We start from the raw sequence: 15,841 nt of genomic DNA on the forward strand, positions 1-15,841 counted from the left end.
CCCATTCGTTTCCTTCCTGGTGTGTACACTGCACGCTTTGCAGTGTACACACCAGCTCATCGAGTTGTGAACGATGCAACTCTTGTGCACATGCACAGGAGCTGTATCATCAGGGACCTCCCAATGACCCAAAAAGATAACTATGAACCCACCAGTGTGGGTATGCCATTAATAGTCTAATCAGCTGCTAGGGGCTGTGGCAAAATGGAGCCTGTGAAAATGGTTGTTTACCAGTATGACAAAGGAGTCCCTGATGGTTCAGTGACCCACATCACCAAAAGCGTCCAACATGGAACTCGTAGGGACATATGAGCACACATCTCTACACAGCACAGTAGCAATGCGCCCCAAGACTGTGCATTACCTGCAGATAGCAGAAGACAATAATGCCATATTGTAGGTCCAGGGTGAAAAAACCTCACTTATCCTTGAAATATAATTCACACTTTTCATTTATTTTTATTGCACAACAAATAAATGCAATACATATAACAATAAGTTTGCCATTTAACAAAAAAACACCATCACAGTGGAAAACAATGCTTCTTGCTGTCACTGGCAGTCACAGGGTTTCCAATGTGAGACCTGTAAAACATTAATTAAACATAAACATCATTAAACCTGATTTGACATATTCTGAACAGACCAGTAATGTAACCATAGGTTAAAATGTAACTCAACTTCTCTCCACATTTTGTTGACAAGTTTGGTATTGTAAAGCTACAACACAAGGGCACTGGTAAACGGCCCCCCTGGGTAGGTTATGCCATAATGTGCTAGTATGCACAGCATATTAGTACATAATGGCAGACTTACCTGTCATATGGTGTCCTCCAGCGCTGTAGTGGGATCGCTCCGCCGGACCCCGGCACTTCCATCTTCACCCCAATCTTCCTTCCGGGTCCAGTGCCTTCCGATGACCTCACTCCTGTGCATGTGCATGGGAGTCACATTGTCACGGCACAGATAGGGCCCGTAAATGTTAAAAATGGTAACTGACAGGCAGAATGATGCATTTAAGGCAGAAAAGACCAATAAGGTCTCTTCTGCCATACCCTGCCTGTCAGCCATTTGATTTAAAAACAACTTTACTTCCACTTTAATTGAACTAGCTGAAGTTAGAAGCTGATTGGGTTCTATGCACAGCTGCACCAGATTCTGAGTGCACTGGTTTTGGTAAATCCCTTCTGTGTATATACTGTAGGTGCCTCCCTCTTGCTCTGGATACAAAGATCTGGTGACAAAAAGTCTAGGCAAACCAGATCACATGATCTCATTTGACATAGAGTCAAAATAACTCAACACAAAGCCATTAATGTCTAAGCTGCTGGCAACAAAAGTGAGTACACCCCTTAGTGAAAATATCCAAATTGGGCCCAATTAGCCATTTCCCCTCCCCGGTGTCTTGTGTTACAAGGTCTCAGGTGTGAATGGGGAGCAGATATGTTAAATTTGGTGTTATTGCTCTCACTCTTTCATACTGGTCACTGGAAGTTCAACATGGCACCTTATGGCAAAGAACTCTCTGAGGATCTGAAAAAAAGAATTGTTGCTCTACATAAAGATGGCCTAGGCTATAAGAAGATCGCCAAGACCCTGAAACTGAGCTGCAGCAAGGTGGCCAAGACCATACAGCGTTTTAACAGGACAGGTTCCACTCAGAACAGGCCTCGCCATGGTCGATCAAAGAAGTTGAGTGCACGTGCTCAGTGTCATATCCAGAGGTTGTCTTTGGGAAATAGACATATGAGTGCTGCCTGCATTGCTGCAGAGGTTGAAGGGGTGGGGGGTCAGCCTGTCAGTGCTCAGACCATACCCTGCACACTGCATCAAATTGGTCTGCATGACTCTTGTCCCAGAAGGAAGCCTCTTCTTAAGATGATGCACAAGAAAGCCCGCAGTTTGCTGAAGACAAGCAGACTAAGGACAGGGATTACTGGAATCATGTCCTGTGGTCTGAATGAGACCAAGATTCAATTATTTGGTTCAGATGGTGTCAAGCATGTGTGGCAGCAACCAGGTGAGGCATACAAAGACAATGACAATTGTGTCTTGCCTAAAGTCGAAAGCGGTATTTTTTTGTACGATTTTCTGAGCGTGTGTACGGGGCTTTACAGGAGTGTGTGCCTCACCAGTGTGGGTATGCCATTAATAATAAAGTTCAAACCGCTGCCAGGGGGTGTGGCAGAGGCATGGAGCCTGCAAAATTGCAGAGTTCAGACAGTGCTGTTGCCCTTTATATTTTCCAAAGGCATATAGCACAGCAGAGGTGGGTGGATTAGAAGAGTATGTGCAAAAAAACAGTTCCTATTTATCTTACCTACTGTATTTACCTGCGTTCAATTTTCACACCATACTTTGCTTTTACTTCTCTGGTCTCTGGACCCAACCAGAACACAGAGTCAGCTCTTGCAAATGACCACCTACCACCATGTTAATGCAACAGACCAATAAGGTCAGAGAGGAGACTCACAGTTCCAGCTGGATGTAAATTAATTACAAGGACACAACAATGAATCACAGTATTGCTTTGTTAGTAAGGAGAGCAGACAACCTTCAATGTACTTATGAAATCAGCAGCTGATCGTGCTAAATTACAAAACCCAGAGGATGCCAGGAATTTTTTAGTTTGCATGGAGAACCAACAATGGCAGCAAAATGTGTAAATGCAATATCATGCCTCCTAATTTCTGAGATGGGAAAGTGGGATGCATTTTTGTACAAATATATTTAGACAAATAGACAAATATATTTAGGCAAAAGGCAAACCTAAATGTTCCTCACTTTATTACAAAATGTGTTTTTAGTGCTGCCTATGTCCCTATTAGAAGGATTTTGACTTACTTCCTGTTCTGTCTGACGCCTCTTAAAAAGACAGGAAGTGAGGAGGTATTATTTTATTTCTGTTGTGTCTGATACCCCGTTATATAGGCAGTAAGCGAGATGAAATTCCTCCAAAGGAGAGAGAGGCAGAAACAGCCCTTCCACTCTTTTACATAGTCAGTAAGGTTGAATAAAGACACCAGTCCATCCAATTCAACCAGAGTGAGTGTCTACATCTGTCCATATTCCTGTACATTGCACACTCACATTGGTTCCTACCCTCAAGGAACCCCCAATCCAAGGTCCCTATTCATGTACTAGGGCCAATTTTGGACAGAAGCCAATTAACCTACCTGCATATTTTTGGAGTGTGGGAGGAAACCGGAGTACCCGGAGGAAACACACGCAGGCGCAGGGAGAACATGCAAACTCCAGGCAGGTAGTGTCGTGGTTGGGATTCAAACCAGCGGCCCTTTTTACTGCTAGGCGAGAGTGCTACCCACTACACCACTGTGGCGCCCAACATCGAAAGAAAATATTTTGGCTGGAGTTGGGCTTTAAGTTCTGATTTCTATATTCACAGACTGGACCTGCACTCCCTAACTGAACTGAGTCAGATAAAGTACTAACTGCTCAAATGAGCAGCAAAACTGCTGCAATCATTGCCAAGGCAAAATGGTCCTAGACTAAAGAGTCTGACTGGCTAGTGGACAAGTTGGATATATGCAATATGCTTTTCTTGTATAATCTATTAATACCAATAATAATGCAATTTCATTAACAATCAGGCAGAAAAATGTGTCTTGAGAATATACAGAAAGGACTACTCACCTTTAGTGGGGTATTTGACCTCATTGGGATTCAGGGCGTCATGGCGTTTCCCGAGGGTGAACCCCAGTACAGATAGAATAAGACAGTCAAATATTCCCAGTATGGCCAGTATATATGCCCAGTGCACAGAGCACGTCCCCAGCTCATATCTGTCTGAGCGGTAGCCACACAATGGACGGACGGCAGCAGAATCCCATCCATCAGGGAAGAGGATGCAACCCAAAGCTTGGCATGAGGCTTAAAATAAATACATATATAAAAAAGTTACCAAAGGTCAGTGGCAAGAATATGTTTTTTTTAATGCAACAGAGCGAGGCAGTGATGATGTGTTAAAAGAAGCAACCCATAGAAAACAATCAGTGCAGAGCAGCTAAGACAGTAGATGATTGCTAATAACTAGCTAAAAGTTAACAGCTAATAATTAGCTAATAAATAGCTAATAATAATTGCCAATAACAGTTTTGTATTGTTCTCACCCCAGTCAGATTGACCTCAGGTTTTAAAACTAGTATTTTTTGGTGTTGTTGTTTTTTCAGCAGTGAAGAATAATGACATGGTAGTTCTGATAATTGGAGTAGGTGCTGTCATTGCTTACTGTACCTCTCTTGAAAATGCTAGTATTTTAATTTTGGATACAGTAGGGGAGGGTTAAAATAGCTATCAGTTTTTCATTTTGCCACCTGTGTCATTAAGGAGAATCTCCTCCTCATCCTGTCCTGTAGACTCAACAGGAAGTGAGATGATATCTTTCCAATGTGAGGATAACACCCTCTAAAGCCTCGTACACACGATCAGATTGTTGGCCAACAAAGCGTCAGACTTTTGTCTGAAGGGTGTGTGCCAGGAACTTGTCTTGCATACAATCAGTACACAATTGTCGGGCAACAAACACGAACATAGTGATGTACTACGTGACTTTTCAGCTCTTGAGCACCACGCTTTGGGCACCTTCTGCTAATGTAGTGTTTGGTGAACATTGATTCAACAAAGCGTGTTTGTACTTTGGACTTTTGTGTGACGGACTTGTATACACACAATCCGAAAATCTGACAACAGACCGTTGTCTGTGGAAAATTTACTAGCCTGCCATCCAGCATTTGTTGGCGGAAAGTTGGACAACAATTGTACTAACGGTTGGATTTTAGGCAAACAGTCTGTCATCACACAATTCCCTGCCGAAAATCCGATCTTGTGTACGAGGCTTTAGACAGTTCTCTTCTGAACAAGTGTCCCCATTGAAAGATTTCCTTTCTATTCCTCTTCTGGTGGCAACTCAACATTTTGGATTTCCCTTACTTCATTCCCAGCAAAACTTTTGATTGGGTTAACCGCTTCCCGACTGCCTCACACCGATATTTATCGACAGAAGGGCACATACAGGCACAATAAAGTACCTGTACGTTGCCCTTTAAGAGGCTCCATGAGGCGATCGGCGATCGCGGGGATACCTGCGGAAGATTGGGGAGATGCTATTGTAAACGTTCTGCCTAGCAACAAGTGACATTGATCTCTGCTCAATGTGATTGGAGCAGAGATCAGTGATGTGTACAACACAGCCACGCCCCTCACAGTTAGAAACACGCCCCTAGGACACACTTAACCCCTACACTGTCACCTCCTGGTTAACCCCTTTACTGCCAGTGTCATTTACACAGGAATCAGTGCATTTGTATAGCACTGATTCCTGTATAAATGACAATGGTCCCAAAAATGTCCAATCTGTCTGCCATAATGTTGCAGTCACAATAGAAATCACTGATCTCTGCCATTTAAAAAAAAAATAAAAAAAATGTAAAAAAATTAAAATTATTAAAATATTAAAATTATTAAAATAAAACTATCCCCTATTTTGGAAAAGCTATAACTTTTGCGCAAACCAATCAATAATCTCTTATTGCGATTATTTTTACCAAAAATATGTAGAAAAATACGTATCGGCCTAAACTGAGGAAAACATTTTTTTTATATATATTTTTGGGGGATATTTATTATAGCAAAAAGTAAAAAATTATAATTTTTTTTCAAAATTGTCACTCTTTCTTTCACAGTTTAGGCAGTTACGCAATAAGTGTATATTGATTGGTTTGTGCAAAAGTTATAGCGTCTACAGAATAGAGGATAGATTTATGGTATTTTTATTATATATATATTTTTTTAACTAGTAATGGCGACAACCTGTGATTTTTATTGGGACTGCGACATTATGGCAAACAGATCGAACACTTTTGACACTATTTTGAGACCACTGACAATTATACAGCGATTAGAGCTACAAATAGCCACTGCTTACTGTATAAATGACACTGGCAGGGAAGGGGTTAAACACTAGGGGGCAATCAAGGGGTAAAGTGGTGTTGCCACCAAAAAATAATTTTTTTTTAAAATTCTTTAAAAAAATTAAAATAAATAATTGGCAAAAAATTTTTTTTACTCACCTCTAAATATCTGTTGCTAGGGGGTCCCTCGTAGTCTGCCTTCTTCCTTGCCCGGGCTGGTGACATCACTTCCCCTCGCGCCGCACAGTCACCTGGGACTTGTCACGTGTCCCAGGTGACTGCACGGCGTATCACGGTGCCCTGCGCTGCTCGCGCATGCGTAGTGGGTGCCCGGCTGTGAAGCCACAGCCAGGTGCCCACAGTACGAATGACGGCACCGCGAGCGGAGCGGGGAACGAGGGGGGGCTTCGTTCCCCCGCATCGCTGGACCCTGGGACAGGTAGGTGTCCAATTATTAAAAGTCAGCAGCTGCAGTATTTGTAGCTCCTGACTTTAAAAATTTTTTTTTAGGGGTACCCCACTTTAAGTGAGTTCCCTGGATGTGTTCTAAATGTAGGGGGGTGGGCTCATTACAACATGACAGAGATTACTGCTCCCAGTGACAGGGAACAGAAAAACCTTGTCATGTTGCTAGGGAAACAGGGAAATGCCTTGTTTATATAGGCATCTCCTCGTTCTGCCTCTACTCGCCACAATTACGGACCATCAGCAAACATCAAATTTGCGGGGCTGGTGTGTGTGTGTGTACTAGGCGACAAATTTAAAAGAATGTACAGGTAAATTTAAAGGAACGTACAGGTACGTCCCTTTGACTGCCTGTGCCATTCTGTCAACGAAATCCACGTGCAGCGGTCAGTAAGTGGTTAAACAGTAATATCTTCAGTACATCTAACGAACAGGTAAAAAACATCCCACAATGTTCGGTAAGGAGGTAAAGTGGACACAATACTAATCACATCTCCTGGAGGATTAGCAGACAGACAGCAACTCAATTAAAAATGGGAATTCACACCTAGGTGGCACACAATGGGGGAATTATACAGTTTCATCCCTTTGGAGCTCTAGTCTACCCATAAGGATTTCATCTTCTCCCTAGCTCCCTTAGTGATATCATCTTCGCATTCACTTGTACATTATTCTTTGTGCTGATAGATGATTCCCTAGATTCAGAACCTGGGCTTTCAGGGAAACAATTTTTGCTTAAATTTTGCACAGCAGTATTTTCCCTCAATCGGATGACCAAGGAACGAATACATGCCGTTTGATGTATACCGAGTCGCATCTCCACACCCGCCAGGCATCGTACCTACTAATTTAATGAGGATTGGGGATTATACCCTGTCCAAATTAACTAACAACTAGCTTCCTGACACTAATACTCAACAATACACAGGTACTCAACAATAAAATACACAGGTACCCGCAGCCCACGTGCACTCGCAGCACACGTGCGCTCACAGTCCACGTGCACTCGCAGCCCACGTGCCCTCACAGTCCACGTGCACTTGCAGCCCACGTGCACTCGCAGCCCACGTGTACTCACTGCCCACATGCATCACAATACACAGGTACTTACAATACTCAGGTATGAACAATACACACAACACTCAGGTACGAGCAACATACCTACTCACACACTCAGGTACTCACCATACACAGGTACTCACAATACATAGGTAATCCCAACACTCACAATACACAGGTACTCACAATACACAGGTACTCACTTAACACAGGTACTCACAATACACAGGTACTCACAATACACACAAAATACTCAGGTACTCCCAATACTCAACAGCGTCCACGGTAGACACGGTCAGTCAGTTTTTTTTTTTTTTGAAGATTGCTAATTTGATTGACTCTCAGAAAACCTTTACTTACATTGTGGGTGTGATGTCCCATGCACAAACCATTTCTTATATTAGCACAGCGTTCTGTTCTGACCTCTATGCACACTGCAAAAACCTACCATCTACTCCCTTTCTAGAGAGGATGGCACCTTGCCTACTGCCAAGAGAAGAAGGGAATCATTTCTTAAAGTGGTTGTTAACCCATTTATATAACTTTATATAAGCCCCACTGTGTCCTAATAATAAGTGCTCCTGTCTGTGTGTTTTATTTAACCACTTGGGATCCGCGCTATTGCAAAATGACGGCAATAGCGCGGACCCACATTTTCTGAGGGGCGCGCGCGGCGCGCTCTGTGATCGGCGAGTCCGTGAGACTCGCCTGATCACCGATCCGTGTAAGGGGTCGATCCCGACCCCTTATCACGTGATCAGCTGTCAGCCAATGACAGCTGATCATGTGATAAAACGGAGCCGGTAATCGGCTAGTATTCCTCCTCGCGCTGACAGCGCGAGGAGAAAAAAAAAAAGCCGATCGCCGGCGGCCGTGTTCGGGACATCAGTCCCGATCACGGCCAGCAATTTAAAAGGACACCTGCCCCCTGCCAGTGCCCACCTGCCACCCGCAGTGCCATCCTGAAATAAAGTAAGTGCCCCCCTGTCAGTGCCACCCAGCAGTGCCCATAGTGCCCACAGTGCCACCCAGCAGTGCCCACAGTGCCACCCAGCAGTGCCCACAGTGCCACCCACAGTGCCACCCAGCAGTGCCACCCACAGTGCCACCCAAAATCTGCCTCAGGTGCTGCACCCCAGTGCCGCCCATCAGTGCCCAGCAGTGCCGCCCATCAGTGCCCAGCAGTGCCGCCCATCAGTGCCCAGCAGTGCCACCTATCAGAGCCACCTATCAGTGCCACCTATCAGTGCCCATCAGTCCCATCTATCTGTGGTACCTATCAGTGCCCATCCGTGCCACCCATCCGTGCCACTTATCCGTGCCACCCATCCGTGCCATCTTATCTGTGCCCATCTTTGCCCATCAGTGCCGCCTTATCTGTGCCCATCGGTGCCGCCTTATCTGTGCCTATTAGTGCCGCCTTAACTATGCCTATCAGTGCCCACCAGTGCAGCCTATCAGTGCCCACCAATGCAGCCCATCAGTGCCCACCAATGCAGCCCATCAGTGCCCACCAATGCAGCCTATCAGTGCCGCCTAATCAGCGCACTTCAATGAAGGAGAAAAATGACCCGTTTGCAAAATTTTATAACAAACTATTAAAACGTGATTTTTTTTTTTTTTTTTTTGCATCTTTTTTTGTTTGTTTAGCAAAAAATAAAACTCCGAGCTGTAACTAAATACCACCAAAAGAAAGCTCTATTTGTGGGAAAAAAATGATAAAAATTTCATTTGGGTACAGTGTTGTATGACCGCGTAATTGTCACTCAAAGTGCATCAGCGCTGAAAGCTGAAAATTGGTCTGGGACTGAGGGGGGTTTAAGTGCCCAGTAAGCAAGTGGTTAAAAAAATGCCTCCTTTACCATATTACACATTGGTTCCTTGCAATCAGGTCACTGGCCGGCTCTCTCCTCTGCCCGGCTGACAGATGTAGTGGGCGGGGCCAAGATTCCCCCGCTGACATGAGCCAGGATATGAGGAGGAGAGGTGAGAGAGAGCCGGCTGGTCACTTGATCGCAGGGAACTGCTGTGCAATCTGGTAAAGGAGGCATTGTTTTAATAAAGCACACAGACAGGAGCACTTGTTATTAGGACACAAAGGGGCTTATATAACATTTTAACAGTTATGAGAGCAGCAGGTGCAGAGGGAGCGGGTACTGACACAGGGGCAGGCAGGCAGGGAGTGGAGGGGGGAGGAGGAGGAAACCGAAGAGCAGAGAGGAGAGCTGTGGATGACGAAGGCACATAAACTGACAACGGCGTCAGGGCTCAGCAGCCATGATGAACCGGGGTCAGTCTACATAGGGGAGGGTAGAAACTGGCAGGATCAGCCAGGTATTTCACACAGCACAAGCACTGTGCTGTATAAAATGCTTTTTTCGGTTAACAAGCGCTTTAAGAGCTCTACTTTTTATTATTAACAAACAGTCCTTGAGATCCTGTCAAGTGACTAAGCCCAGGCTGAGATGTCATTAGTCTGCTGCAGGCACGAGGAAGCATTAATTTAATCATCTCTCCCCCAGTGATCACTGGGGCACATTGTAAATTTGTAGCAGATTATGAGGCTGCAGCAATGGGCTGACATTTGTGAACACAGCCAAACACTGCACAGACATTGGGGTTTACATGTGTGTCATCTTTGAGCCAGCATCTCAGTCTAGGAAGTAGATGGTGGCTACACATAACGCCTGAACAAAGATGGCAACATTCTTTTGGAGAAAAAAAAAAGCAATTGAAGGCATTGTATTTTAATCCTGGGACTAAAAGTGATGGAAATCTTTTCAATGAGGATATAAGCAAAAACACACCTTTAGTAGAGCGGAGAAGTGTTGAAATTTGTATTTTTAGTGCTATGTGTTCCTTCTTATCCAGATTACAACAGCTCACCCAGTTTCTTTACAGGCATCACAAGGACAGAAAGTGATGACTGTAATGGGATCTCAGAAATGACCTGACTAAAATTTTGTCTCTGCTACATTCATTAGTAAGGCTTGAAAGTCACAAAAAATATAAATTTCTGCAAATATTGCAATGGCTTTAATCCCCCTTTCCCAAAAAATTCTAGTTGGCTGGCTGGCTGTCATGTTATCTGACTTCAATCCATTGAGTTATTAACCCAGAACAATTGTGCAGATAAGGACTTCTGATTTTACTCAGACTTTCCTGATCTGCATACATGATCCAAGTCAGGCATTCAGAAAAGAATAAAAACTGTGGCTCACCATAACAGCCATGCAACTGGCATTTTCAGAAGGTGGTAAGCAATGAAAGCCCCAGTATGAGTAAAAACACAGATATGTTGACACTGTCCCATGCAATGCCTTACCTGCACTGATTTGAAGCCAGGCACACAGCTTAAAAACTGTCCCTGAGTTACAGAACCACAGCAGTCCAATGCAAGCCAGGCTGAACAGAACCAGCAGGAGAGCTCCAACCATGAACCCGGCTGCAGTCTGGAAAGGAGGGAGAGCCTCCAGAGCAGCTGGGGGTCCCCTGCATTCGGTGCCCCAGTCTGATTCCTCGCACACCTGGTAAAGTCCAAACTGCCCACTACCCTCCCCTCCTAAAACCCAGGCAGGCTGCAGGAGCACCACAATCTCCAAGATGCCTAGGAAGAGTGTACAGGAAGCCCAAAGGACAGTGACCGCCCTGCCATTCTGGACAAAGTCTGTGTCGTACAGTTCCACATGTCCATGAGGTTCCATGGGGAATCACCTGGATGACAAAAAACAAATACAACATTAAATTGAGGTAGTCTCAGCTAAATGACTAACCAACCACTGCTTAAAACTTTAGTCCATTAACCACTTGCCGCCCGCCCTATAGCAAATAGACGGCGGCAAAGTGGTTGCATAATCCTGACCGGATGTCATATGACGTGATCAGGATTATGAGCCACTGCGCGCCCCCGGGGGCGCGCCCCCGGGGGCGCGCATCGCGGCGATCGTTGTTGCGGGGTGTCAATCTGACACCCGGCAACTACGATCTCGGTAAAGAGTCTCCGACGGAGACTCTTTACCACGTGATCAGCCGTGTCCAATCACGGCTGATCACAGTGTAAATAGGAAAAGCCGGTGATCGGCTTTTCCTCACTTGCGTCTGTCAGACGCGAGTAGAGGAGAGCCGATCGGCTGTTCCTCTGACAGGGGGGGTCTGTGCTGATCGATTATCAGCACAGCCCCCCCGAGGATGCCCACACTGGACCATTAGGGACGCCACCAGACCACCAAGGATGCCAAGGACAAGGTATGCCACCCTAGACCACCAGGGATTCTAGTCAGTGCCACAATGGATGCCAATCAGTGCCCATAATGGATGCCAATCAGTGCCCACAATGGGCATCACTGATTGGCATGCATTATTGATTGGCACTGATTGGCATCCATTAGTACAATATATTATAATACAATGCCGCCTATCAGTTCCCATCTGTGCCGCCTATCAGTGCCTACCCATGCCCACCTGTGCCGCCTACCCATGCCCACCTGTGCCACCTAACCCATGCCCACCTGTGCCACTTATCCATGCCCATCCATGCCAATTTGTGGCACCTATCAGTGCCCATCCGTGTCGCCCATCAGTGCCACCCATCAGTGCCACATATCGGTGTCCATCAATGCCACCTCATCAGTGCCACTTCATTGGTGCCACCTCATCGGTGCCCATCAGTGCCGCCTTATCATTGCCCATCAGTGTAACTCCATCAGTGCCCATCAGTGAAGGAGAAAACTTACTTATTTGCAAAGTTTTGAAACTGAAACAAAAAAAAACATTTTTTTTTTCAAAATTTTCGGTATTTTTTATTTGTTTAGCAAAAAATAAAAACTGTAGAGGTGATCGAATACCACCAAAAGAAAGCTCTATTTGTGGGAAAAAAAATGATAAAAATTTCATTTGCGTACAGTGTAGCATGACAGCGCAATTGTCATTCAAAGTGCGACAGCGCTGAAAGCTCAAAATTGGTCTGGGCAGGAAGGTGTTTAAGTGCCCGGTATTGAAGTGGTTAAGGAATAAAATTTCAGTTGTTTGCAGTTACAAAGCCTAAGGCCCCATACACTTCACACAACACACTTCAGATTTACCCAAACCATGTAGTGCAGTGATGGCGAACCTTGGCACTCCCGATGTTTTGGAACTACATTTCCCATGATGCTCAACTACACTGCAGAGTGCATGAGCATCATAGGAAATATAGTTCCAAAACATCAGGGGTGCCAAGGTTCGCCATCACTGATGTAATGCAAGGGCCTGCCTGATTGCATACAAATTGAAACTCTTAAGGTTTGACCTCATATTATATGGTTTTGGTAAATCTGAAGACAAAAATCTGCAGATCTAATAGTGTGTATGGGGTCTAACAGTGACTTCTATCTCTAAGGAACACAATTGGTGACATCACTGTGCTGAGTTGTTGGGTCTGCACACTTTCTATTATGATGGGTTTCCAATATTCCTATTATTTCTTTGTATTTATATTATGGAGAAAGTAACATGAAGAACTGGAACACATAAAGCTTAATGGGGACACCCATAACTAAGTGGACAAGAACAGTGTCGGCTTTTATATGTGTTCCTCAGCAAACACACTGTACAGGAATATGAGCAATATTAGTGACTTATACACACACTAAACTGGGTGAACCTGTGTCTTTATTCAACTTTATCAACATTGTAAATTAAATTATGGCAGAGAGATCTTTCTGTTGGAACATTTACGTCATTTAAAAAGCCAGTGGTTGACTCATCTCACCAGGCTCTTTCTATGACTAGAATATTCTTTTTTAGGCCCCTTTCACACTGGGGCACATTGCAGGCGCTACAGCGCTAAAAATAGCGCCTGCAAAGTGCCCTGAAACAGCCGCTGCTGTGTCTCCAGTGTGAAAACCCTCAGGCTTTCACACTGGAGCAGTGTGCTTGAAGGACGGTCAAAAAGTCCTGCAAGGCGCATCTTTGGAGTGCTGTAGGTAGCGGGGTATTTACCATAGAAAACAATGGGGCAGCGCCCGCCCACAACACCCCAGTGTGAAAGTAGCCTTAGGTTGACTGAGCCTTTAAGATGATCATTGAATGAAAACACTGAACCTATCTTTCTCTTCAGATATCTTTTCTCTTTGTACAAATCCAAGAATCCCTCCTCTCTCAGTTGGTCCACATATTTGATGTAAAATTGTTCTAACTCCTTTGAACTCATATATCCATGTATCCTTTGTACATAGATAACTGATATAGAATTGGTCTCACCACTGCTCTGAATAGATATCATTAACCACTTCAGCTCCGGACCAATAAATACCTTAAGGACCAGAGGTGTTTTTGCAATTTCGCACTGCGCTGCTTTAACTGGTAATTGCGCGGTCATGCAATATTGCACCCAAACGAAATTTGCGTCCTTTTCTTCCCACAAATAGAGCTTTCTTTTGATGGTATTTGATTGCCTCTGCGATTTTTATTTTTTGCGATATAAATGGAAAAAGAGCGAAAATTTTGAAAAAAAATGATATTTTCTTCTTTTTGTTATAAGAAAAATCGAATAAACTAAATTTTAGTCATACATTGAGGGCAAAATTTATTCAGCCACATGTCTTTAGTAAAAAAAATGTCAATAAGCGTATATTTTTTGGTTTGCGCAAAAGTTATAGCGTCTACAAACTAGAGTACATTTTCTGGAATTTACACAGCTTTTAATTTATGACTGCCTATCTCATTTCTTGAGGTGCTAAAATGGCAGGGCAGTACAAACCCCCCCCAAATGACCCCATTTTGGAAAGTAGACACCCCAAGGAAACTGCTGATGGGTATGTTGAGCCCATTGAATGTTTATTTTTTTTGTCCTAAGGGATTGAATAATGACAAAAAAAAAAAAAAAAAAAAAATGTACAAAAAGTTGTCACTAAATGATATATTGCTCACACATGCCATGGTTATATGTGGAATTGCACCCCAAAATATATTCCGCTACTTCTCCCGAGTACGGGGATACCACATGTGTGGGACTTTTTGGGAGTATAGTCGCGCACGGCATCCCGAAAACCAATCACCACCTTCAGGATTTCTAAGGGTGCAAATTTTTGATTTCACCCCTCACTACCTATCACAGTTTCGAAGGCCATAAAAAGCCAAAATAGCACAAAACCCCCCAAAATGACCCAATTTTGGAAAGTAGACACCCCAAGCTATTTACTGAGAGGCATGTTGAGTCCATGGAATATTTTATATTTTGCCACAAGTTGCGGGAATATTACAAACTTTTTTTTTTTTGCACAAAGTTGTCACTAAATGATATATTGCTCACACATGCTATGGGCATATGTGAAATGACACCCCAAAATACATTCTGCTGCTTCTCCTGAGTACAGGGATACCACATGTGTGGGACTTTTTGGGAGCCTAGCCGCGTACGGGACCCCGAAATCCAAGCACCGCCTTCAGGATTTCTAAGGGCATAATTTTTTTATTTTACTCCTCACTACCTATCACTACCTATCACAGTTTTGACGGCCATAAAATGCCAAGATGGCACAAAACCCCCCCAAATGACCCCATTTTGGAAAGTAGACACCCCAAGGAAACTGCTGATGGGTATGTTGAGCCCATTGAATATTTATTTTTTTGTCCTAAGGGATTGAATAATGACAAAAAAAAAAAAAAAATGTACAAAAAGTTGTCACTAAATGATATATTGCTCACACATGCCATGGTTATATGTGGAATTGCACCCCAAAATATATTCCGCTACTTCTCCCGAGTACGGGGATACCACATGTGTGGGACTTTTTGGGAGTATAGTCGCTCACGGCATCCCGAAAACCAATCACCACCTTCAGGATTTCTAAGGGTGCAAATTTTTGATTTCACCCCTCACTACCTATCACAGTTTCGAAGGCCATAAAAAGCCAAAATAGCACAAAACCCCCCAAAATGACCCCATTTTGGAAAGTAGACACCCCAAGCTATTTACTGAGAGGCATGTTGAGTCCATGGAATATTTTATATTTTGCCACAAGTTGCGGGAATATTACAAACTTTTTTTTTTTTGCACAAAGTTGTCACTAAATGATATATTGCTCACACATGCTATGGGCATATGTGAAATGACACCCCAAAATACATTCTGCTGCTTCTCCTGAGTACAGGGATACCACATGTGTGGGACTTTTTGGGAGCCTAGCCGCGTACGGGACCCCAAAATCCAAGCACCGCCTTCAGGATTTCTAAGGGCATAATTTTTTTATTTTACTCCTCACTACCTATCACTACCTATCACAGTTTTGACGGCCATAAAATACCAAGATGGCACAAAACCCCCCCAAATGACCCCATTTTGGAAAGTAGACACCCCAAGGAAACTGCTGATGGGTATGTTGAGCCCATTGAATATTTATTTTTTT

At 44.0% G+C, this 15,841-nt stretch overlaps 1 protein-coding gene across 1 annotated transcript in view; it reads right to left on the bottom strand.

Moving 5' to 3' along the window:
* Positions 1–434: 434 nt before the first annotated feature.
* The window catches only part of LOC143974673 (LHFPL tetraspan subfamily member 3 protein-like), a 31,734-nt gene continuing 16,327 nt past the window's right edge, over positions 435–15,841 (bottom strand). Inside the window, exons 2-4 of the mRNA XM_077476292.1 lie at positions 10,780–11,168; positions 3,655–3,891; positions 435–585 (exon numbers count right to left, since the gene is read on the bottom strand). Coding sequence (XP_077332418.1) covers positions 563–585; positions 3,655–3,891; positions 10,780–11,158 — 639 coding nt within the window. The 5' untranslated portion in view covers positions 11,159–11,168 and the 3' untranslated portion in view covers positions 435–562. The remainder of the gene's footprint in view (positions 586–3,654; positions 3,892–10,779; positions 11,169–15,841) is intronic.

The sequence above is a fragment of the Lithobates pipiens genome, unplaced genomic scaffold (genome assembly GCF_037356315.1).
Source record: "Lithobates pipiens isolate NorthernLeopardFrog02 unplaced genomic scaffold, aLitPip1_a1.2 Scaffold_1, whole genome shotgun sequence".
NCBI lineage: Eukaryota > Metazoa > Chordata > Amphibia > Anura > Ranidae > Lithobates > Lithobates pipiens.